The 26,967-nt window shown below is 35.8% G+C and overlaps 1 protein-coding gene across 1 annotated transcript in view; it reads right to left on the reverse strand.

Annotated features, from left to right (window-relative positions):
* The window catches only part of LOC123248576 (phospholipid-transporting ATPase ABCA3-like), a gene marked incomplete at its 5' end in the record, with an annotated part of 354,036 nt that overhangs the window by 247,951 nt on the left and 79,118 nt on the right, over positions 1 to 26,967 (reverse strand). The window contains one exon of the mRNA XM_044677403.1: positions 11,735 to 11,851. Within this exon, the coding sequence (XP_044533338.1) occupies positions 11,735 to 11,851 (117 nt within the window). The remainder of the gene's footprint in view (positions 1 to 11,734; positions 11,852 to 26,967) is intronic.

Here is a 26,967-nt window from a genome sequence, read left to right on the forward strand (position 1 = left end):
TCTTCTTCTCCTTCTCCTTCTCCTCCTCCTCCTTCTTCTTCTCCTTCTCCTTCTCCTTCTCCTTCTCCTTCTCCTTCTCCTTCTTCTTCTTCTTCTTCTTTTTTTTTGCTTAGGAATAATCTTTCCCTTATCTTTCCCTTAATCTGCCTTCCTTCTAATTCTTTTGACCTCCTTCTCCTCTTTCCCTCTGTTTTCCTTTGAGTGAAATGTATTTCTGTACTGAGTGTTTGTGTTTGTACCCTTCCTTCTTCTGACCAGTTCATATGAGTGAGTTTCAAGTTCCAGCCACACCCTCCTACTTGTTTGTATAGATGTCTAGTTGTGAACTGTATTATATGACATAATTTTTCCTAATCTTCATTAATCTTCCCTATCCAACCCCACTAGTCCACAGGGTATTCCTCTTCCCTCTTTCCATTTTTTCTTGAGATCATCAAAACATCATATAACCACTTCCAGGCCTTGTCTGATTCAACTCCCTCTATGAATGATGATGATTATACGGTTCAGATATATATCATCTCCCCATATTAGTCCTTTATCATTGTCCATTATTGTTTATTTACCACATATGCCATAGTTCATTCATGTTTCTTTTCATTCTTGAACAGCTCACAACTCCAGTCTTTTCACTAGAAAGACTTGAAAGCCTCCTATTTCATTGAAGATCATTTTCCTCCCTGTGGTATTATCCTCAGTTTGGCTAAGTAATTGCTAAAAACCTGTATCCTTTCTCAAATATCATATTCCAAATCCTGTTCTCCTTTATAATGGTGGCTCCTAAATCAAGTGTGATCCTGACAGTGGCTCCTCAATATTTTAATTCTTTCTTTCTAGCTACTTACAGATTTTTTTTTCTTTGACCTGGACTATAATCTTTGGGTTATAATCTTTAGATTTTTAGTTTGGAGTATCTTTTAGGATTAATTTTATTTCTACTTTACCCTCTGATTATAAGAGATCTGGGAAGTTTAAAGACTAATTGAAATATGTCTGAGCTTGCTTTTCCCCCCGTGACATTCAGATAGTCCAGTGATTCTTATATATTTTTTCCTTTTACATCTGATTTCCAAGACAATCATGTTTACTATGAGATAACTTAAATTTTCTTCTTTATCTTTGGTCATTTGATTTTGTTTTAATATATTTTGTTTCATCATGAATTCTGTAAATTCTATGTGGCCCATTCTAATTTTCAGGGAATTTGTTACTTAAGCAAGGTTTTATACCTTTTGTGCCAAGCTGCTAATTCTCTTTCCAATTCTTCCATAGCTCTTTTTAAAAATTTTTCCTTAAGTGCCCTGATTTCAGTTGTAAAAACATTTAACTCTTTAAAACTCTTGTTTCTTCTAATCTAGGAATTCTATTTTAATTTTTGCCCAAGCAGTGTTTTTTTCTGAGATTTTTTTTCCAAGATTTCTCTCAGACCTCCTCTTGCCTTGTAGTTGTTTTGGAGTCATTCTCTTCTCCCGGGCTTATGATTATAATATCCCTGCCCAATAATATTTCATTATTATGAGATTCTTTTTTTTGTTTGCTTAATTCTCCAGCCTTCTTTTTGACTTGGACTTGATATTAGGACTGGGTTATGAGGCACTTGTAGAAAGAAGGTTTAGGTTGGTCCTGTTCCTTTCTTCAAATACTGAGTGTTGTGTTTTTCTGGATCTCAGGGATAGGGTAGGGATCTTTAAGCTTTAGATACTCTGAAAGGGGTCTAGTCTAGGGTAAAATATGTTTGCTCACCTCTTGATCTGAGCTCTAAAAGTTCCTGATCTGTGTTTAAGTATGTGCAAGTGTAGAGTTCTGCTAGGCTCTGCCTTTATCAGCCAGCTGCAAAGCTCTATTGGTTCAAAGTGGTGGAACTGTAGGCTCCCTTTTGGTCTGGATTTCCTACATTGGTTATTCCTCTGTGGGCTAGCCTAGATGTTGGAAGTGAGATCTTGCTCTGAGATTTGGATCTAAGTTTTACCACTGCTGCTCCTGGCTTCTGAACCATCTCCTTTTTCAGTACACTGTTCAGGGCCTCTGTCCCTTAAAAAAGGTAACTCTTAAAAGCCTTATCTCTTCCAAGAATTCTAATTAAATTGTCTTTAGTCTATGTTTTTCTTTTGAAATTATTCTTGTGGATGTTTTGGAATCACTCTCTTCTCCTGGGTTTATGACTCGGCATCCCTGAAACAATAATAACTTTTTATGGTAGGGTTCTTTTTTGGTTTTCTCATTCTTCAAGCTTACCTCCTGACTTCAGATTTGATGAAGCTGAGACATCTCTGGAAGGAAAGTATGGGCCAGTCCTGTGCTACTTTCTTGGGATCTTGAGTGTTGTGCTATTCCTGTAAGTTTTTAGTGCTCTCTACATGGTATGACCCAGGGCAAAGTCTAACTGCTATTCCCCTGGGTCTAAGATTTGCAAGTTCCTGACCTACTTTAGGACAGAACAAGAGTAAACTACCGCTAAACTCAATTCCTATCAACCAGCTAGGAAGCTCTACTGGTTCAGGCTGACAGAATTGTAGATTTCCCTTTAATCTGGGATTGTTGCTCTGTTTATTCCTCTGAAGACTGAGCTAGATACTGGAAATGAAACCCTTCTCAAAACATGGGAATCTGTGCCAGACCACTTCTTTTCCTGGTTTTTTAATTTCCTCCCTTCTCATAGCCTCATTCCTCAGGAATACCAACCTTATGCACAAATTCCCTTCTCAGTCTCCTCTGGATTTGTGACTTAAAACTGGATAGTGAGCAAACAAATGGCTAATTTGCACTGTTCCCACTGCAATGTCCTAGTATGGTTCCAGTGGTGCCCTGGTATAAGATCTCCTCTTGCCTTAGTGCAGTTTCTCCCTGTACACTGAAGTGTTCCGTACAGAGTACACCTAGTCTTACCCCTTCCCAGTGTCTGCAGGTCTCCCAATCTGTTTCCCTATGCTAAGCTGGGCTGGGAAAATGTCATATTTTTACTTTTTCTGGGTTTTCAGTCTAGTCCATTTTCTAGATCTTTTTGGATGTTTTTAAGAAGCGGGGCTCAGTGCATTGTTTCCTACTACTGCACAATATGTCTCCTTAAGTAGTTTCTGAAAGAATATTGACTCTAAAGTCAGAGTGCCTGTGTTCAAGTCCCATCTCTAGTTCTACTTGTAGGACCTTGGTCAAATCATTTAACCTCCTTGAGTTTCATTTCCTCATTTATAAAAGGATAAGATGTAATGGCCTTTGAGGTCCTTTTGTTATCATTGCTGTTTAACAATAAATATTTTTATGGTTGTCTTGCAGCATTGTGACATGAATTATTGTCCATTCCAAATGAATGTTCAGTTGCTTGTGAGTAGGGATTATTTCATTATTTGTATTTATAGCCTGAGTGCCTACCATAATTTCTGGCATATAGCAGGTACATAATAAATGCTTACTGACTGATTAAATTATAGCTGTCAATCCTGGGTTTTTTTTTTTTTGGCTTCATCTAAAGGATAAAAAATTCTACTCTAACTTTTCATTTTAACTCTATATGAATCTTGGTTTTAAGCATATTGCTTATATGTAAAAAATGTCATATATTGGTTTTTACGTTCAATTCTCCAAACCTCTTTCTCTGGTCAACTGTATTTCTTTAATATTCAAAACTATAATTTTTAGCTTTGGTTTTTTCCTCCAAAAAATCCTGCTTTGTTATTTCTCTCAAAGGAAAATGAAACAGACAAGACATCTGCAACTTGTTTTGCTAGGGGCAATCTGATCTCAGATATCTATTTTCTCTTCCCTTTTCAGTCCACTCTTAAATCACTAGATCCCAGCCCTATCATATACCCCTATCTTTTTTTTTAATTCACTTATCAGTAGCTATGACTTCTTTTACTTTGAACAATACCCAATACCAGTGATGGGCAAACTTTTTTAAAGAGGGGTCAAAGGAAAGGAAATGCTCATCTGTCAGTCTGTTTTTAAGGCAACTTTTTCAAAGTTTCATTGTATTGTATCCTACTCATTGTATTCATCAGATTAGGAATCAGCCAGATAGAACATTTCTGGGGACTGTACCTGGCCCGTAGGCCATAGTTTGCCCATCACTGCCCTATACTAATACAAAGTAACCTCTCATACATCTCTCTAATACATCAAAGTGCCCTGGCTCACTTTATTGTCCTCTTATATATGTTTTATACCTCCTTCATAAAAGTGTCCCTTTTTATTTTTATGTCCCTTTGTGTCCCTCCCAAATTCTTTGTTTCATTGACCTTTACCTCTAGAATCCTCATTAATTCATACCCAAAAAACTGTTAAACTGTATATTTCCTTTCAACCCAGTAAAACCATTATTAGATCTATATCCCCAAAAAAGATTAAATTGAGGAATAGAGCTAAGATGGCAGAGAAAGTACGGACTAACCTGATTGCTACTAAATTATCCTCTAAACAACTTTGATATTAAACCTTAAAATGATTTCTGGAGCAGCAGAACACCCAAAAGGACAATTTTTCAAGCAAAGATAACTTAGAAGTTTACCAGGCAGATCTGTTGCACCTAGGTAGGAGAAGAGTACAGACCTGCTCACCAAGGCAGGCCCTACCTGAGTAAGCCAGCATAGGCCTTGAGGACAGCTGAATCATCAGCAAAGACTTCTAGAATTCTTAGCTCCAGATGGTAAGAGGGATATAGAATTGATCAAAAGGAGATTCAGGAGCCCCTTTGCTAGCTCTGGGTGCAAGACTCTAATGTATTGCACATACATAGTGTTATAATAAAAGACTGATACTCCTATCTATTAGATGTAGATGTGGATGGAGTATAGAGAGGATGAGATGACACCTCTCTCCTTTATAACAGTTGCCCAGGCAGGATCCTTTAGGTCAATGGATGATATCCCTTCAGGACCCACCTGGGTTAATTGATATTATTAATGGGCTCTTTAGCTGGATAACATTGGAATCTGACTGTGTCTCTCCCTTCCCAAAGAAGCTTTGAATAACCACTTCAGGAAGGTACTTTAAAACTTTGGTTGTATTTAACAAAGGAGGATAATGGTATGGGATAGAGGTATTGGGAGACCCTAATTTAAAATGATACTGATGAATTTCTAAACTGTAGGCAAGTAAAGGAATTAAGATGATTAGCTTCTCTCTGGTACAGCCTGGCCAGAGCCACACCAGAGCAGGCAAACTGCTGTATAATCTTTCAGCTTCTTCTTCACTAGATGATAAGCCTAACCAGTTTGAGACATCCACCCCTTTCCACCCTCTTCTTCTTCTCCTGCCCACTTCCCGGATCCCTCCCGGGTCCTGGGACACCTAGATAACTAAGATGATTGACTTCCTAATATCTAGGGGCAGAAGAATCAGAGATGATGGCCTGGGTACAGGTTGTTGATGGTACAGGAACAAACAGGAGGAGCTTGCAGGGTTGAGTTTGCAAGTCTCAATCCCACAAAGACCAGGATCCACTGATCTCAGGTCTCAGGGAAAGCACCAAGAATCAAGAACCCCTGCCAGGGCTACCAGGGTGGTTTTATACCCCACCCCCGGGCCAACTGCCCTCTCCTGTCTGCATGCCTCTCTGGGAACATTCTGATATCCAACTGATCCACCTGTCAATCACAGTGTGAACTCCTAGCTCCCAGAGATTCAATATAACAATAGAGCCAGGTAGTAGTCCCAGGTCACAGTCCCAAGGTAAGGAGGAACACTAGCACACACCAAGAATTATCTTTCGTGAGCTTTCATGTCTTCTTTTCCATGTGACCAATTCTGCCTTTTACAGAGTTCTCCTCTTCAGTAAATTTTTGTGCCTCTTTAACCAACTGGCCTATGCTATTTTTTAAGGAATTATTTTCTTCAGTAGCTTCTATATTAAAAGACTAGCGGGTATGGAATGTGATATTCCAAGAGGCAAAGGATCTAGGATTACAAACAAGAATCACCTACCCAAAATACTGAGTATAATCCTTCGGGGGGGGGGGGGAGAATGAGCATTCAATGAAACAGAGGTTTTTCAAGTGCTCCTGATGAAAAGATCAGAGATGAACAGAAAATCTGACTTTTAAATATAAGACTCAAGAGAAATATAAAAAGGAAAAAAGGAAAAAGAGATCAAAAGACTTTAAAGAAGATTAATTAACTATTCAATAAAGTTAATATTATGACAGAAAAGCGAAGATGGGCTGGGGAGCACTTGAATCATATTCTCTATTATAGGTACTGACTCAAAGATGGAAGAATATACACACTTAATTGGATATGGAAATCTATCTTACCCTACAGGAAACTAAGAGGGAGAGAGGATAAGACAAGGGAGACTGATAGAAGACAGGACAAATTGGGGGACACAATGGTCAGAAACAAAACACTTTTGAAGATGGAAAGAATGAAAGGGGAGAGAGTAGGACAAACAGACGAGAAATAGGATGAAGTAATATACAGTAATTATAATGATGAAGAAAATTTATAACTAGTCTTCTAATAAAAACCTTATTTCTCAAATACATCGAGAAATGATTCAAGGGTATGCAAGCTATTCCCCAAATGATTAATGACCAAAGGATATGAACAGATAGTTCTTAAAGTAATTAAAGATATCTAAAGTCAGGTGAAAAAGTACTCTAAATCACTATTAATTAGAGGACACTCCACGCTTACCAAACTGGCTATTATGACAGAAAAGGAAAATGACAAAACTTGGAGAGGATGAGGGAAAATTGAGACCCTAATGCATTGTTGGTGGAGTTGTGAACTGATTCAAACATTCTGGAGAGCAATTTGGATCTATGCACAAAAGTCTATAAAATTGTACATACCCTTTGATCTAATGAAACCATTCCTTGGTTCATATCCCCAAAACATAGAAAAACAAAACAAAACAGAAAAAGGACCTACGTGTAGAAAAACATTTAAAGCAGCTCTTTTTGTGGTGGCAAAGAATTGGAAAGTGAAGTGATACTCATCAATTGGGAAATGGTTGAGTAAGTTATAGTATATGATTGTGATGGAAGATTATTGTACTATAAGGAATGAAAAGCAGGACAATTTCAGAAAAATCTAGAAATACATAAAGTGATGCAAAGTTACAGAGTGAAGTAAGCAGAACCAGGAGAACACTGTACACAGTAACAGTAATATTATACAATGAGCAGCTGTGAATAATAGCTATTCTCAATGCAATACAATGATCCAAAACAATGATCCAAAATAATAACAAAGATCTCATGATGAAAATGCCATCTGCTTCTAGAGAGAGAACTGATGGATTTTGAATCTTGGCCAAAGTATACTTTTTTACTTTCTTTCTTAAATTTTTTTCTTCAAGTTTCCTTCCACAAAAGAGAATAATATGGAAAAATTGTGTACATAACTATACATGTAAAATCCATATTATATTGTTTACCATCTCAGTGAGGGGGAGAGAGGAATAGAGAGAATGTGAGACTCATCAAATTTTTAATATTAAAAATTGGTTTTACATGTAATTGGGGAAAAATAAAATATTATCAGATTTAATAAATACATGTTTTTTAAAAATCAAAGAAAGAGGGGGCAGCTGGGTAGCTCAGTGGATTGAGAGCCAGGCCTAGAGACGGGAGGTCCTAGGTTCAAATCTGGCCTCAGACACTTCCCAGCTGTGTGACCCTGGGCAAGTCACTTGACCCCCATTGCCTACCCTTACCACTCTTCCACCTGTAAGTCAATACACAGAAGTTAAGGGTTTAAAATTTTAAAAAAATCAAAAAAGAGGGAAAATATATATGTTTATAGTATAAAAAATGTGGTGGTCTTCTTTTTGTAAAGAACATGGAAACTGAAGAGGTTTCTATTCTGAAGAAAGACTTAATAAATTGTGATATGTGAATGCAATGTGTACATAATTTATCCAATCTGCAATAAAACAACTGAGGCAGAACTCTTAGTCAATAACTATTTATCAAAGGAACCTGCCACCCTTCAACAAATAGGATTCCAGACCTTCCTCATAGTCTTAGACATTTACTTTCTCCAGAGTACAGATTGTATACCCTTCAGGATCCCAGTCCAGTCCTTAAGTACCTGGACAGTTCAAATAGTGTAGTACAAAGTGTGTATTTCTATTCATGGATTTGAATTTCTTAGAACACCACTAAGTCTTCTTGTCCTCAAGAAAAAAAAAAGCATAGGCACATTGGAACTGGCCCTTACCCACCTTCCCCCCTGCTAGTCACATGGCAATACTCTGGCAATGGGGCCTGGCTTAACCTAGCTGAGAGAGGTTGTTGGGTTTTAGGTCATCTAGCCTCTTCTCCAGGTCTGCCTAAGATAGGTCACAAGAAGGACATGACAAAGACTAAACGGGCTCTTAATATTATCTCTGGGGTCTTCTACTGAAGTGTGTGGCATCTCTATCATGCAGTACTATAATCTTGCAAGTCATGCTGACCAGATAAAATTTAACATAAGAGGAGAGAGTCTGTCTATTCAAGTATAAATCCAATCTGACCACTCCTAATTATACTCTGTATTAAAATTAGTTAGTTATCCTTAACTGACTGAATGTATATTAGTACCTATTAATACAAAATGCTCACCACCAATTTGACTCCTTCCCATTAAATACTAATTAGACAAAAGACCAACTCAAATATTAAAAAGAGCATTAACTCATTTATCCAAGCAGATAGCAAACAGAAGTCAGAGATGTTCTATATATTAGAATATACTAGAAAGTACACAAAAATGAAATAATGATTTAGATGGGAATAAGATGAGATCTTGGCTCAAAAAAGAGAAAAACTCCAACCTCACTCAAGGGGAAATTCCCTGAAGTCCATAAGGCAACAAGTTAGAAATCAGAGATATACTGAGGAGCTCCCTCCCCATATATTTGTGCCTTTGTGAAATCTGTCTCACACTATATATTTAGAATTGGTCCCAATAGAGAGTGTTCTCCTTCCCACCCCCATCTATCTCTGTCTCTCTCTCTCTCTCTCTTTCAAAATATCTCTCTTCTCCAAAACACCGACAATTCCAATGTTTCTTTTAATTAAGAGAATGTCATGCAAAATGCAACAGGTTTTTAAAAAACACAACAGGCTTGGCTAGAATTATCTGTTACACCAGATATTCTTCCAATTGTCCTGTCTTTTGACTTTGCTTTAGTATCTCCTTTTGCATCACTGCTTTTTAGGGTTCTATCTCATCCATTTGTTTTTTTCTTCAGATTATACAATGCTGTCCTTGGGTTTTCTAAAATTCTATTCTAATTCAGTAATTTTCCATCAAAGTTTTTCTCTAAGAATTAGAATTCTACTCCTAATTGCTTTCTTTAATTCAGTTTTCTTAGGTTCAGATACTCTGGAGATATCTTCTATCTAATTCACTGCCTATTCTGATGATATTGCCTATTCTGGTGTTATAAGTGCAATTACAGCAAACTTATTTTCTCTTTTTTTTTCCTGCAGATTTCTCAATGCCTTCTTTTATTCCACAGTATTTTTTCAAATTATAGGACTAGTTTTTTAGTTGGCCATTTATTTAGGCTTTCTGCTGTTTTTTTTTCCTATGAGGATTTCTTTCCAATTAACTTTTTTAAATGCTGTGCTTTTATTTTGTTACATTTTTTGTTGTTTTAAAGTGACAAAGGGCAGTTGAGCTTAAACATAAGATCGCTGTCCCTGAACTATCTTTCCATAAGTCTAGTGTTTTCTTTTTATCAAAATATAAAATAAATAAGTCCTAATCTGAAGCCTTATTGTGGCATAAAGCTTGTCTTGGCTCTTGAAAACTTTGCTAATAGATAACCTTTCGAAGATTGCAAGATTTGGAGCACAGTTCTGAAAACAATCTGAATCTCCTGTCCAAAGACCAACCCAGTAAAGTACAAAGATGCTTATCACTAATAGGCTGGCCAATAGGCGATGAATTATTTGGATATGGAAACCAGGAAACAAAGAAAAATTAAAATAGCCTTAAGCCATTCCTCTTTTGCAGTGATGGAGGTGGAATGAGTGAAGGGAAGAGTGACTGAAGTACCATGAGATAAATGATATAGTCAAACTGGGCCTCCTGGCAATGGCCAAGGTACAGTAAAAAAAAGATATCTTTGCAAAGGCAACGTTCTTGTTGTGGCCATATCAGAATTTCACATGAGTTAATAAGTCATGGAAACTTTCTATAAAGGAAATGATTGGAGGTAGGGGGGCAGTCTGCTAAATTCCTAGGAAAGTCTGGTATTGCTCAGACTCTTACTGACACTGCAGCTGCTTCAAACAGTGCTTATGATGGCTCTACGAATTAGCATCACAAGTATACTGGCAATAGCATCAAAGGTCCTTACAGCTAGATAGTATCCTTTACCAGGATTGGGATTTGCTAGACCCCTAGTCTTCCAGTTAACTTCACAGTCAAGAAACTTCTTTCTCATATCTGCTCTATTTCTTTATCAATAAAAACAGAGGCATAAAAATTAACAGAAATTTTGGATGAACTATGTTAAAACAAGACTGATAACTTTGCTGTAACCTGAGACATTTTTGTTCTGTTAATCACTAATGTCAATAAGATAATGGATGTGTATTGTTTGTATCTCTATTAAGATTTTCCCTGAACCTTTCCTTGCCTATGAGTCTTTCTTTTTGCTTTTTTCCTTTTCTCTTTCTTTAATTTTCATGTCTCTAGATTAAGAACCTGCATGGGGTATCTGTTACACTGGACATAGCAAATGAGTACTAAGAATTATTTAGTTTTTAAACTACTCATAAATATTACCAAAATATAGTTTGGAGTATTGTTTCTCTATGGGAATTTATTCTTTACTTTCTCTTACTTCATACTTCTTGAGATTTTAAAAAGTTTTTAATAATCAAGGAAAATATGTTTCAATTAAAATAATTTAAAACATTTTGGAGATCTGAAATCTTTATGCAAGTCAATAACAAAACTTTTTAAAAATATAACTCATAAATGGATTCAACAAATATGAATAAAATTTCAGGTTCCCTTTACTCAAGAAGAGTATTAAAAAATTTTTATAAAAGGCAAACACACCAAAATGGAGACATTCTATATATGAATGAGAAAAAGAAAAAAGGAGGAAGATGGAAAGAACTAAAGGATAATAAAAATATTTAAATATATGTGACAACAGATGTTGTTTAGCCTTTCCTTGTTTAGCCATGTTTAGCCTTTCCTTGAAAGACATATTGACTATTTAATGCTAACTATACTACAAACAGGATTGTTTGAATGATTTTGAGTAATTATTCATGAGAGGAACATATATGTATATATTTTTGCAACAATATATTTTTTAAAATAAAGTTAATTTTATGTTAAGGAGAATACATACTTTTAACATTCTAGTATTATTAATGCAACCACTCTCTATGACCTGTAATTTTGTAGGAAGAAAAATAAATGCATATCAGAAGGGAAAGTGTTCTATCTAATTTTATTAGCCTAATGACTTAAATGGGAGACAATCTGTTTTGCTAGCAAAAGTATGGGATGAGTAAAAAAAGACATGAGTAGGAATTCCAACACCACTCCTTGTGATAGTTTCATTATCTGTAAAATGGAGATAATAATACTTGTACTACATATCTCACAAAGTTAACTCAAATGAGAGAATTATGTAAACTGCTTCACAAATCTCAAATTTACCATTGTAATTAACACATTATTACTTCTTACGAGATTTAGCAAATATATACCATATTCTATACATCAAGCTTTTCTCAAAGGAAAATTCTAATATACAGAAAAACAAGACACTTGCCTTCAAAAAGAAGAGTGTGATCATAATTAAGATAATAAAAGTGAAAATAATAAAATACATGAAGAACCATGCAGTCCAATGTAGCCAGTTGCTGAGTCCCATGATGCACATATACTCCTGTTGGGAAGCAAAAAGAAAATAAACATTACATGGTCCTACATTCAACTGTTGCCATTCTGGTACAACAAACTATTAAACCCAGATCCAAGTGGCTAGGGGAGAGGTTCCTTTGGCTCTCCTTTATACTCTGCTTCCATTAATAGAGCGGAAGAGGTTTTGAGATGGAGAAGAAACAACCAGTAATGAATGCTTTCAAGCTCATGTGGGTCTAGGAGTGCATTTAGATGAAGGCAATGTGGAATAAAATCTATGGTATCTATATGATTTCTGTACACTATAGATATGCATTATATTGAAAACGTAGTGAGGTGCAGCAAAAAGGCGAGACGCAAGAAGATAGTTTGAGAGAAGATACATTAAGAAACAAAAAGTGTCTGGGGGATGGATTCTTTTAAAAAGTCTTCTCACAAATAAATGTTGAGCACAATTTTATTCTTATTTAGTCACTGGCAGAAATTTGCTCATTTCAGTCAAAGCCTACTAGACAAGGTTAAAAAAAAGACAGGCTATTAAAAAAATACCACCTTCCTTCCAAGACCCACCTGGCAAATATAGCAATGAAGCATTTCGCTTTAGCAACTAGCAGCAAAAATTAGCACCATAAAGTTAGGATGAACTAAGGATCTATCATAGTAGAGATGAAAAGCAGAGAGAATGATTCAGCAACCAGCCAAGATTATGCTTTTGAGTGTCTTATATATATAGGATTTCAAATTCTGAGGAATCTTAGATATCTATCTTTCTTGTGTACACACACACACACACACACACACACACACACACACACACACACACACACAGCCTACTCCTATCTTCATTTAATGGATGAGTAAACTAAGGCCCAAGAGGAGTTAAGTGATTTGCATAGTCTCAGAGCTAGTAAGTGGCAGAATAAAATCTGAGATACAGGTTTTTTTTAATTTCAAATTTAATATTCTTCTTTCTATAGTATAATGCCTGAGAAATAAACAACTATAAGTACAAAATTCAGATTAGTCTTCATGGTAAAAGAGAAAGCAATAGGGGTGGAGGAAAGAACCCTCACCTTACCTTCTGTCTTAGAATCAATACTGTGTATTAGTTCCAAGGCAGAAGAGCAGTAAGATTTAGGCAATGGGGGTTAAGTGACTTGCCCAGGGTCATACAGTCAGGAAATGTCTGAAGTCACATTTGAACCCTGAATCCACTGAGTCACCTATTTGTCTCCAAATGAAGTATTTCTTAAAAGAATGCAAGAAATGCTTCAGGTCCAGGGTGGGGGGTGGGCGCAGTACCTCAAGAGGCAGAGAGAAATCTAAGCCTATGCTAAGAAATGATAGGACAGAAGACTGCAATGTAAGGTAATTAATACTGCACTTAGCAATGGAGCTAGAGGACCTCAGTTCAAAACCTGCCTCCAAAGCTTACGACCTATGTAAGTTTGTGCAAGTGATTTGACATGGAACTCAGACTCTATGACTACAAAAGAAAGAATTAAACCTGATGGCCTTTTGCACCACTGAATCTATATAGGCTCCTATAAAACTTTTTAAAAGGTAGAAAGGGAGAAGAACTAGTGGAATAGTAAAAACGGTTGTAAAGAATTTAATTTTAAAACAATATAAAATAAATTAATAGTTAAATAATAAAATATTAAATAATTAAAAATAATTGAGTCTATAAAATGAAATCAAAGGTCTTCCCACAGAAGTGGAGATGGATATTTTGAGATATTTTGAGTCTATTTATCATGCATCACAGAATGATGAATATTCATAGGTGCCCCTGGGAGAAAAGATATATAGTATTCATCACAGGAAGAAAAGAAACGTTTTAGTGGTTGGGAAATTCCTGATGATAGTGCCACAGGTAGATTCATCATAACAATTTAGGAATAAATTATTTTGTATGTACTATGCTTATATTTGGAACAGGACAGAAAACCTCCAAAATCCAGTGACCAATACAACCTCTAGATGATCCATCTAAGAATAAATGTTACCACCAGAAGTAACAGAGCCATAAGACCCTTTGGGCCCACTGAGAAAAAGCAGCAATAAAAAACAAGTCTGTACTTTTGCTCTGAGATCTTTGGCAAGGCCGACTTTCTGGTGAGAACTACTAGATATTCCTTAGGTAGGCTGCAAGTGTCTACTTTTGCTCCTCAGACAGTAAAACCTTGAGCCATATTGACAAAGCTTAGCATTATTTCAGGCAATAGACTTTGGAGATGTAGCTTCATGGACACACATATATACTAAGACCCTTTGTATTTTGTGATGACCAAATCACAAAATTTGTTTTCCCCACTCTTGGTAAGCCCTCTAACTTCTGATTACCTAACCATGTCAAAATGCTCATAATTCTTGATTGGCTAATGATAATGCAATGCTTCTTCGGTTAGTAAAGCAAAATCTCATATATATTGGACCTGAATGCTGAATAAAGTTGGACTTGTTGAACAAAGTTTGGTCACTCTCTGACCCATATTGTTTACTCAGTCATTAGGACTTCTGTGCCCTCTACTGTCCTTTTAGTCTCTCTTTTTGTGATTGTGCCTCTATTTCTTTGGCTTCTCTGAGCTGGTCCTCAGATAAGCCAGAAACAATCTTTTCATCTGGCTCTTCTCACTGCCAGTCTGTATCAAGAAGGAACCTTGAAAAATTATTTAGGGATTATAAAGTCTTCCACAGAAAACAGGGGCTTATGAAAAGTAAAAAGAATATTAAGTGAATAGCTAATTAAGAAGACAATAGTTAGGATGTCTGTGTCAAGATTATTATGTATAAGCCTAGATTCCCCTCAAGAATGCTATAGTTAGAATTGTGACAATTAAGCTAAAAGAACAACTAACAAAAAGGAAATAACTCCTCACAGGGAAAAAAAATCAGAAAGACAATGGAGACAAGCACCTACCAAAATTGGAAAATGCTATGAGATAAGAGAATTATAGGAGAAAAAAAGTAAGTCCATAATAAATAGAAACTAAGATAATAGAATATTTGGCCACAAGAACAATAATAGTAGTTCAAACAAGAACTGGAAAAAAATTAATGTCTTAGAAAAGGGGCTATGAAAACTTTAGCAAAAAATGGACACCTTGAAAAAATGAATGGAGATGGAACTTAAAAATTAAGTGACAGATAAAAATTATCAGAGCAAACTTAAAAGATATCAAAACTGAAATACAAGAGACATCTACAACAAAAAATCTAGAAAACAATAGCTTAAAGGGATAATCAAAGTACAGAAGGACCTCGTTTTTCACAACCAATATGTTCCAAGTCCCTTCACATAAGTTCAAAATTGTGCTTAACAGTGAATCCCATCCTGGAATAAGTATTTCTTATATGAACCTACTTGGGCACTTTTCAACTTTTCTTAGGCTTCTCAGAGCTATGAGTTACTTCTCTAGTACTCTGAGGAGATTACTAATAACTAAATAGCATAAATGAAACAAAGAGAAGCAGGATTACATTCAGTTTTATTGGATAAGTTCTTGGCAACAAGCCTATATTCCTTTCTGGAGTATTGCATTCCAAGCTCTCCTCCTTTTTATTCAATTATCATCTCTACACTAATGATTCCCAGGTCTACTTATCCAACCACAACATCTCTACTGATTTCCAGTTGCTCATTTCCAATTGCCTTTTGGACATCTCAAACTGGATACTAAGTAGACATTTTAAATTAAACACATCCAAAGCTGAAATCATTATCTTTCATCCCAAACCCTCCCCTCGTCTTAACTTTTCTATTATTAATGAAGGTACCATCATCCTCTCAGTCTCCTATTTCATAACCTAGGTGTCATCCTCCACTTTTTATTCTTTGTCACCACCTCCCACCAACATGTATAATCTATTGCCAAAATCTGTGGGTTTCACCTTTGAAACACCTCTCAAATGTGCCCCATTCTCTCTTCTGACACTGCCATCAACCTGCTAGAAGCCTTCATCAGCACATACCTGGACTATTCCAATAGCCATCTGGTTGATCTACCTGCCACAGTATCTCCTTATTCCAGTCCATCCTCCTCTTAGCTGTCAAAACAATCTTTCTAAAGTAAAGGTCTGTGCCATGAAGACCTTATTCAATAAACTCCAATAACTTCCTATCACCTCCAGATTCAAATATAAAATCCTCAAATCCCTTTACAAATTATACCCTCCCAATTTTCTGTCATCTTACACTTTATGTCTTCCTACACCAACTCTAGGCATTTTCACTGGCTATTTTCCATGCGTGGGCATGTGTTCATCATCTTTGCCTCTTGGTTTCCCTGGCTTCCTTCAAGAACAAGCTAAAGTCCTATCTTCAACAAGAAGCCTGTCCCAATCTCCCTGAATTCAAGAGCCTTCCATCTGTTATTATCAATTTTTTTATACATCGCTTGTTTGTACAAGCCAATTGACATATTGTCTCATCCATCAGATTATGAGTTCCTTTGATTTCAGAAAAATCTGGAAATACTAACATGAATTGAAGCAAAATGAAGTGAGTGGACTGGGGGCAGCTGGGTAGCTCAGTGGAGTGAGAGTCAGGCCTAGAGACAGGAGGTCCTAGGTTCAAACCCGGCCTCAGCCACTTCCCAGCTGTGTGACCCTGGGCAAGTCACTTGACCCCCATTGCCCACCCTTACCACTCTTCCACCTATGAGACAATACACCGAAGTACAAGGGTTTAAAAAAAAATGAAGTGAGTAGAATGAGAATAATATTGTACACATTAACAATGATAATGTTTGATGCACAAATGTGAATGACCTAGTTATTCTCAGCCATATAGTGATCCAAGACAATCCCAAAGACTCATGATGAAAATTGCCATTTATTTCCAGAGAAAGAACTGATGGAGTCTGAATGCAGCCAAAACATACTATATTTCACTTTCTTTTTTTTAATTTGGGATCTCTTCCATAAAATGACTAATATGGAAAAATGTTTTACATGATTGCACATATAAAATCTATATCAGATTGCTTACTGTCTCAGGGAGGGGGGTGAGAAGGAAGGAGAGAATTTCAAACTCAAAAAAATTTTAAATGAACATTTAAAAATGTTTTTACATGTAACTGGGGAGAAATAAAATATAATTTAAAAACAACAATGTATATACCTTAATTTAAAAATACTTACTGCTAAGAAATGCTAAACATCAGGGAGGAAAAAAGGATTATGAGTTCCTTGAAAGCAAGAACTGTCTTTGCTTTCCTTTGTATCCCAACATTTATCATAATACTTTGCAAACAGTAGGTACTTAATAAATGTTTATTAACTGTTTATTTAGTAGTGGGTGATAAATTAGATACGATCCTTTTTCTAAGATTCCTCAGTATTCACATTCTTTCTTTCTAATTGCTTACAGTATTTTTTCTTGGATCTGGAAGCTCTGGATTTCAGCTGATGGTCCTAAGAGTTTTCATTTTGGGATTTCTTTCAGGAGGTAAGCCTTTATCCTTATCTTTTTGGATTGTCATATCCTAAGCTTATCCCTTTTATATAGTAGTAGCTATTAAATTCTTTGTGGTTCTTTGGTACTTCTTTCCACTGGGTAGTTTTATGATTTTTTGAAATGTGATGTCTAGGAACTTTTTTCATCATGGCTTTCTGGCCAAGAGAGTTATTTGAAATACCTTACTCCAAATGCCCTCTATGTTACATAGTAGAAATAGTAGTAGTGCTAGTAGTTAGTAGTAATAGTAGTGCTAGTAGTATGTAATGCAAAAGTTAGTTGCAAGAGGGATTTTTGCTCTTGCGGGGGGGGGGGGGCAACTAAAAACTTCTGACTGTTAAGCCTTAGAATTCTGAGAGAAAGTTCAGTTGGTCCCTGATGCTTGAACTGAGTGGAAGGATTAGCCAAAGCTCTATTTTGGCTTTCGGTTTGCTTTGGCCTGTGCCTTGTCTTTAGATAATTTGAACCTAGCTAATTTCTCTGGACCTCTCCCAGACCTTCTCCATATTACTTCCCTGCTTTCCCTGCCTGTTTTCCCGGGGCTCTGGGAGGCAGGGTGGCTTTTGGGTTTTTGGTGAAAAGACTTTGTGGGTTTGGTTTTCCCCAATAGGAAATGTTAGTCTCTACAGCATCCAAAGGAAGGGAGGAGGAAAAAAATTCCAAAGTGGATCAGCACTTGAAAGAAGAATTAGAATGAGGCCAATATCCAGTAGTTCATTAATTCCTTTGATATTTTTGACCTTTTGTTCTTTCAGATTAATTTTACTATTATTTTTCTAGATTTATAAAATAATTTTTTGGTAGTTTGGTATAAAACTGGATAAATAAATTAATCTAAGTAGAATTGTCATCTTTATTATATTGCCTCAGCTTGCCCATGTATAATTAATATTTTTCCATTTGTCCAGATTTGACTTTATTTGTGTAAAAACAGCTATTCCCATCAGTGTCCATACAAGGAAGAGAAATAAGGTTAGACCTATCCTCTGTTCACAAATTTGAAAGGAAAACCAAAGGGACAGAACCAAGGATGTCTGTTGACTAGAGTGAATAAGTACAATGTGGGAAATTACAAAAGGGTGGTACTGCCCAAACAAGGATAAGGAGACTTTAAGGGAGCATAATTATCTCCTTACTCAGTAGTCTAATCTTCACTATAATTCACTGACAGAAAATCAAATGAGAAAGAGCCATGGAAACATAGATTAAAAATTAATTGTTAATTAAATAATCTAATCCTAAAGAATAAGGTCAAAATACAAATAACAGAAATAATTAATAATTTCATTAAAGAGAATGACAAATGAAGTGTGCCAAACTTTATGGGATACAGCCAAAAAATACTTAGGGGGAAATTTATATCTCTAAACATTTACATCAATAAAATAAAGAACAGATCATTGAATTGATCATGTAATTATTTTTAAACTAGAAAAAGATTTTTTAAAAGTTTAAATCTCTAATTAAAAACCAAATTGGAAATCCTGAAAATCAAAGGAAAGATTAATAAAGTTGGAAATGAGAAAACCATTGAATAAAATTAGGAGCTGGTTTTATGGGGGAAAAAAACCTATAAAATAGAGCATTTGATTCTTAAAATAGATAAATAATTTGCTTTTTTTAAAGAAAAAAAGCCACATTTTTAGGAACAAAAAATGAAGTGTGAATTCAACAGTAATGAAGAGGAAATTAAAACATTTATTAGGAGATATTTTGCCCAACTATATGCCAATAAATATAACAACCTAAGAAAAATAGATGAGGTTACAAAAATGTAAATACCTCAGATTGAGAAGAAGAAAAAGAATACTTAAATAACCTCATCTCAGAAAAAGAAATTAAACAAGCTATCAATGAACTCCCCTCAGAAAAAAAATATTCTCCAAAATCAAGTAGATTCACAAATGAGTTCTACCAAACATTTTTAAATTAATTACAATACTATGTAAATTATTTGTGAAAATAGATAATGAAGGAATCATACCAAATTCCCTTTACAATAAAAATATGGCACTGATATCAAAACTAAGAAGAGAAAAAACACAGAAACTATAGACCAATTTCCCTAATGAATATTGATGAAAAATGTTAAAAATGCTATCAAGGTGATTATAATATATCATGAGGATCATAAGTTATGATCAGGTAGAATTTAGACCAGGCACACAAGGCTTGTTCATTATTAGGAAAACTATCAGCTTATTAGATCAGTAACAAAAACAAGCTAAATAATATGATTATCTCAATAGATGCAGGAAAAAAAACTTTTGAGAAAATGCAACACTCATTCCAATTAAAAACACAAGCAAGCATAGAAATAAACTGAACTTTCCATAAAATGATAAGTAGTATCTATCTAAAACCATTATCAAGAATTATCTATAACAGCGATGAGCTGGAAATCAGGAAAAAAAAACTTTTGAGAAAATACAACACTCATTCCAATTAAAAACACAAGCAAGCATAGGAATAAACTGAACTTCCCATAAAATGATAAGTAGTATCTATCTAAAACCATTATCAAGAATTATCTGTAACAGGGATGAGCTAGAAAATCTTCACAGTAATATCAGGAATGAAGCAAAAATGTCTATTATCACCACTATTATTCAATATTGTCCTAGAAATGCTAGCTATGATAAGAAAAAGGAATTGAAAGAATTAGAATAGGCAATGAAGAAACAAAACTATCACTTTTGCTGATGATATGAAGGTATATTAGAGAATCAACTAGAAGTTAACTAAAATAATTAACATCTTTAGCAAAATTGAAGGACATAAAATAAACCCTCAAATCATCAGTATTTTTATATTACTAAGAAAACCCAAAAGCAAGAGAAAGAAAAATTCCATTTAAAATTACCATAGACAATATAAAATACTTGGGAGTCCACCTGCAAAGACAAACCCAGGAACTATATGAACACAATTACAAAACATTTTTTACACAAATAAAGTCAAATCTGGACAAATGGAAAAATATTAATTATACATGGGCAAGCTGAGGCAATATAATAAAGATGACAATTCTACTTAGATTAATTTATTTATCCAGTTTTATACCAAACTACCAGAAAATTATTTTATAAATCTAGAAAAATAATAGTAAAATTAATCTGAAAGAACAAAAGGTCAAAAATATCAAAGGAATTAATGAAAAAAATTTTGAAAGAAGATAGTCTAACTATACCAGATCTCAAACTCAGAAAGGATTAATCACCAAAACAACATGATCCCGGGGGCAGCTGGGTAGCTCAGTGGAGTGAGAGTCAGGCCTAGAGACAGGAGGTCCTAGGTTCAAACCCGGCCTCAGCCACTTCCCAGCTGTGTGACCCTGGGCAAGTCACTTGACCCCCATTGCCCACCCTTGCCAATCTTCCACCTATGAGACAATGCACCGAAGTACAAGGGTAAAAAAAAAAAAAAAAAAAAAAAAAAAAAAAAAAAAAAAAAAAAAAACATGATCCTGACTAATAGTTTGAGCAGTGGATTAGTAAAATATATGAAGTTTAAATACAGAGTTGGTAATGACTATAGTAATCTAGGGTTTAATAAACCCCAAAGTCCTAGCTTTTGGTACAAGAACTCACCATATGACAGAAATCCTGGGAAACCTGGAAAAAAGTTTCACAAAAACTAGGTATAGATCAACATTTCAGACCATATACCAAGATAAAGTCAAAACTGGTGCATGATTTAAGATGATTATGTAAAATGATCATTTGGGGTGACTAGGCACCCAATATGATCATCAGGGGGGATTGTGTTAATGGAATTAGCTCTAGTCCATTCATAGTCAAAACTCTACCTACCCAAGGTGATGTCATCCCCACCTCCCTTAGTGGGGAGGGGGATGAGTTACCCACATGTGACAAGTAACAAATCAAGAACAAGGGTCTGCCCTTTGGGCAGTCCAAATCAGTGTAGAGGCTGCCATTTGTCCACTTGATCTAGAGGTGGACCCACGGGAAGTGACGAGAGACACTATCTCTTCAAGTATGTGGGTTACTTCCTGCTAAGGGAGTTCCCGCTTTGAACTGGGTGCTGAAGGATCTCGAGGGAGACCTCAGGCAGCTTCTGCTCTAAATGGTCACGTGGGTAAGTTAGGCCTACCTTGGCGTTTTTCCAAGACTCTACCTTAAGTAGGCTCTAGCCTATCTGATTGCTAGGCCTTGTGGCTTGTAGCCTAATTTATTTAGCCTTTTAACCTTCTCTCTCCGTCCAGGCTTCTGCAGGCCTGGACTAGCCTCTCCCTCTCTCTATTTCCTTACCTTTTACCTTCCTAATTGTAAATAAACTACCTTAAACCCGATCCTGACTTGGGTCTATTTTAATTACGGAATCAATCTGAATTATTGATTCTTGGTGGCCACACTTTAAATATATATCTATAAAATATCTAAAATCTCCCTCTTACAAGAGTCCTACCATAAGCAAATTAGGGGAACATGGAATCATTTATCCATCACATCTATGGATAAAGGAAGAATTTATGACCAACCAAGAGAGCATTACAGGACGCAAAATGGATAACTTTGATTACATCAATTAATCAACCTCCTAGGGTTGTTGTAAGTATCAAAAAGGATAATATTTGTAAAGTACATAGTACAGTGTCTGGCATATAGTTTACTATGTAAATGCTACATTATTGTTGTTATTGTTGTTGTTAAGCTCTCCTGAGGTCCCTAGGACAATACAATACTCAGTTTCCCAAGATTGCTGTAAGAGGACCAGCACATACACTCCTTCCAGAAGAAAATTGATTGTTCCTAAATATTTCATTCACAAAGCATGTTTTAAGCACCAATTATTTGCTAAGCACTGGACCAAGCAGCAGGGACACAAAAAAGAAAGAGAGTCCTTGCCCTCAAAAAACTTATAATCCAACAGTCAATCAATCTAACATAAAGTACTTAGAAATAAGCTGGAAGAAAAAGGCAACAAAAGAATCCCATCAAAAAAGCTATTAAGATGACAGTAATGTCTAAGACACAAACTCAGAAGAAGAGAATGACTCCAACATATCTTCAAGCAAAGCCTCAAAGAAAAATATGGCTTGAAGGCAAATCCAACTTGAATTCCTGGGAGAGATAAATATGCATTAAAAACTGTTATTATAAGTGAAATGTAAACACTAGCAAGAAAAAATTAGAAAAGTAACAAGAGCTATGGAAGAAAACATCAGAAAGAGAATGAATAGTTTGGCATAAAAGATTCAGAACTTTGTCCAAGCAATTAAGTTCCTGAAAATTAGAAAGGACCAAAATAAAAGCGAATGATTCTATAAGAGTATTTAAACAATAGACATATATGCCAAGGAGATCAGTGATAGAAAGAAAGGTTCTGTATCCGCCAAAATACTTCTAGCAACACATTTTTTTAATTTTTATTTTTTAAAATATTTTTTTATGTTTACAAGATTCATTTTCTTTCCCTCCCTTTCTCCCTCCCCCAACCCAGAGCCAACAAGGAATTCTACTGAGTTATACAATGTTATCACTTGATACCCATTTCCATATTATTCATTTTTGTAATAGAGCAATCTTTTATAACCAAAACCTGAAATTATATACCCATATAAACAAGTGATAAATCATATTTTTTTCTTCTGTGTTTCTACTCTCACAATTCTTTCTCTTGATGCAGATAGCATTCTTTCTTTTAAGTCCCTTGAGATTGTCCTGGATCATTGCACTCCTACTAGTAGTAAAGTTCATACATTGGATTGTTCCACAATGTTTCACTTTCTGTGTACAATGTTCTCTTGGATCTGCTCATTTCACTCTGAGTCAGTTCATAGAGGCTCTTCCAGTTCATGCAGAAATCCTCCAGTTCATCATTCCTTATAGCACAATAGTATTCCATCACCATCATATACCATAATTTGTTCAGCCATTCCCCAATTGAAGGACTATCCCTCATTTCCAATTTTTTGCCACCACAAAGAGTGTAGCAACACATTTCATGGTAACAAAGAGCTAAAAAAGCAGATGCTCATCTATTGGGAAATAAATAAAATGTGATATGTGAAGGGGATGAGAAAAGATTATGCTCTAACAATCCAATAAGTACAAGGAAGTCTATGAAATAATAATCCAAAGTGAAGAACAAGAAAAAGAATACACAGAATGACTAAAGCAAACTGATACAAAGAATACCAGTAACAAATCAAAATGCCCTCGCTTTAATGATTTGGCATTTCCCCTGCTTCTTTTCAGAGGCAAGAAACAATAGATACCAAGCACTGCACGGTTTGGTTTTTTTCTATATGTTTTTTTCTACATTTTTTTTTATTTTACTAAACATTCTTTCCCTTAAAAAAATTATTTGTACATATCCCCAGAACTCCAAGGTTCTCATGTACCCAGTCTCACTCCAGGAGACTGTAAGAAAAATTCTATTAGCAGAAATGCCAAACAAAGTCTCCAAGCCAAAAAAGATATAGGTTTATTGAGAGAGAGCCAGTGTCGCAATAAAACCAGACTTTTGGTCAAGACCAAAAGACCCAGAGCCTTGTGAGAAGAATTCTTTTATGCCCAAAGAATATCACAACTTATGCAGCAGTGTAAAAATAATCTGAGACAATAGTTATTTATACTCAGCTAAAAATAGAGGCATGAGAAACATTGGTTCATCGGATGAAGCAACTAGGAAGTACTTCTCATTGGTAAAAGGAGTCACTTGATAGACAAGGGGAGAGCAAGGGATTTCCTAGGTCTCATAACGATGATGTATACTAAGGTGACTAGGGTAAAAGGGAGGTGCCAGGTCTCTAACCAAGGCAAAAGCCTCTATGCTAATGAAGGCCAAGTCACAAGTTCAAGACCATAATTGCTGAGGGTGCATGATATAGCAAGGTTAAGGCTAAGGCTTAAACTGAGGTAACAGTGATCTACTTAATTCAAAACCTTAAAACTTTTACTAAAATATAATCATCACTTGTGCTAACATTAAAATCTAATCCTCATATATATGGGGGTGGGGGATTTCTCACTCACATTATCCCTCCTCCGAACCAAAGAAAATTGCGACCTTCTACATGTACTGCTCAGCAGGCCTGCTAATAACACTTCTTAGGAAGACCAGCTTGCCTTCCTCACTGCTCATCCAGATTCCTGATACCTATTTGATATTATACCACCGAGTTCAGGTTTTAGCTTCCTTGTCTTCATAGGTGATTTTTGGCATTGATCTATATTTGGATTAGAGTCTTTACTTATGACAGGCTCAGCAAATGGCATCATATAGAATGAACCTTCCTTGGTAGTGTACATTTGGAATTTGGGAGATGCCATTTAAAAGTATGTTATATATTTCCTATGGACATATGGGAGACTTTGAAACTACATTTCCCATGATTCCTTATAGCAAATAGGAAGTATGATGATGTGAGAGAGGGAATAAATCTCGTGGGTGAGGAGGAAGTGGTCTCTTTAGCTAACAGGCGCGGGAAGGTACGAAAGGTAAAAATGGCTGAGGCGGCAGTTTGAATTACTTACAGGCGTGTAGTCTAATGATTTTATACCTATCAGTATGGCTTTAATTAAACTACTAATTTCTATATTTATATCAGTCTTTATTATTTTTAATTGTAACAATAATGGCAATCAGAAGTTTGGAATTCGAATTCTCAATTTTCCAGATAGCCTTTCAGAAATGATAGCCATGCTTTCTTTTTGGCCAATAACAATAATTAAAATGGAGACTGGCTTTCCTCGCCATGCTTTCACTAAAAGCAACGGCATGTTTTTGCCCCACGTGGGACTCAGCCAGCCAGTCCAGCCCAAACCACCTTGGGAGGTCAGGCCAGCCAATTCTGGCTTTTGGCTTTAAAACCAAATCGCTGGTGCCCAGCCAGTGTGCCTCTGACGCCGCTTCTGACTCCTGACCTGGACTCCATTCCTGCCGGGCCCGCTGGTACAGACCACTGCCTCACGTTCCTGCCTACTCTGATCTCCGCTGCTTTTCCTGACTCACCAGAGCAGACCACTTCTTCGATCCTGCTGATGCTGCCTCTTCCACTACAACCCTGCCCTGACTTAGAGACTGCTGGAGCTGCAGCTGCTTTCACTACCACCCGGTTCTGACTTGCAGAGATCTTCGGAGACTTCTGCCTCTGCTGCTTAGGATTTGGTATTGTTCGCCCCACCCCACCCCCCACTCTCTTGGTAATGGCCTACATTCTAGCCCTCCACGTGTTTCTCTAAAGACCTAATTTAGGCATCCCTCACCCCCACAAGCTCTACACGTGGGATTTTCTACAAAACTGACCTAAGCTTTTCTCTAGCCCCTAGCCTATGCACATGGACCTAGCATCTGAATCTTGAACTAGCGTTTACCCTTAATCGGGCTGCATGGCCTATTCACCCCCATACCTGCTCAGAACTTTGAACTTTAAAAAACCCCTTAAACTCAGCAGAACCCAATCAGAAGAACCTTAAATTGAACCAGGGTTGGACTTTTAAACCTCAGAACTGAATGAGTTTTATTTCTGTTTTAGAGACACTGTATCTTACTGTATTTTGTTGATTAGTTTTGTGAATTAATCTTGCTTATTTTGTTGATTTTCCTGTGCACCAAACCATTTTAAGTTAATGAAGTTTGTGGCTGCTAGATTAATTCTGTTTGTTATTTTTATTGTAACTCCCAAATAATGAGAAAAATCTATTAGAACTGATAAGAGGTTTTGACCAGCTCGTTAATCTGATACTCACATTATATTTCCTACACATTTTTAAAGTTGTAAATTGCCTTATGTATACTGGATTTATAGAGCACATGTCTTTTAAAATTTATTCTGTCTCGGTAATTGTATAGAACCTTGGAAGTTTCCATGCTTTGAGAATTAACTTGTAATTTTACAAGAGATCTTTTTAACTTTTACTCTAGATCCTAAAGAATGGTTGTCTTAAAGGATAAGCTTTTATATATTTTATTATAAGAGAAATTATTGCCTTAAATGGGTAGAAGCATAAAATTTCCTACCCGGGATTGTTTTTTAAAACAGGAAGCCAAGGAGCTCCTGTATATTCTTATCTGAGGATAATTTAGACCAAAAGGTTTCTGTTTTTAAATATCAGATTTTGCTATGGAAGCAGTAACAGATTTGTTGAGAAACTTTTAGTCAAGATTTAAAAGTTGTAACAAGTATATGATTTTTAAACATTGTTTATTGTTTTAAAATGTGCTATTGGAAATTATGGTACTCTATTTGAATGTGCATTGTGGATCTGCTATTTGTAAGATCCATTTTCTCTCACAGAAAATCTCATTTTTGGGTAACATAACCCTTCTAGTTCTAACCTATATATATATATTTTTTTTTAATTTTAAAACATTCTTTTTTTATGTGAGCAATTGATTTTTCCTTTTTCTCATCTTGTACTGGAAGTACATATATAATCATTATTTATCCTTTTTCTGATTCTACAACGATATAAGCTTAATGCAAATACCTGAGCCTGAGACAGAATATGGGACTGTGATTTAATGCCTTTCTGTCTGATTCCAGAAGGGAACATGAGAGCTGTTAATAGTGCTAAGAAAGCACATGGTCAGAGACTTGACTAAAAAATCTGCAGGATTGCAGAGTTCTATGCCAATACTTTAGGGCTTGGAAATTGGGGTTTGAGTCCTGGAGTCCCAGTCTTTTCTAAAACTTTAGAGGACATGGGTCC

This window comes from Gracilinanus agilis, chromosome 1 (genome assembly GCF_016433145.1).
Source record: "Gracilinanus agilis isolate LMUSP501 chromosome 1, AgileGrace, whole genome shotgun sequence".
NCBI lineage: Eukaryota > Metazoa > Chordata > Mammalia > Didelphimorphia > Didelphidae > Gracilinanus > Gracilinanus agilis.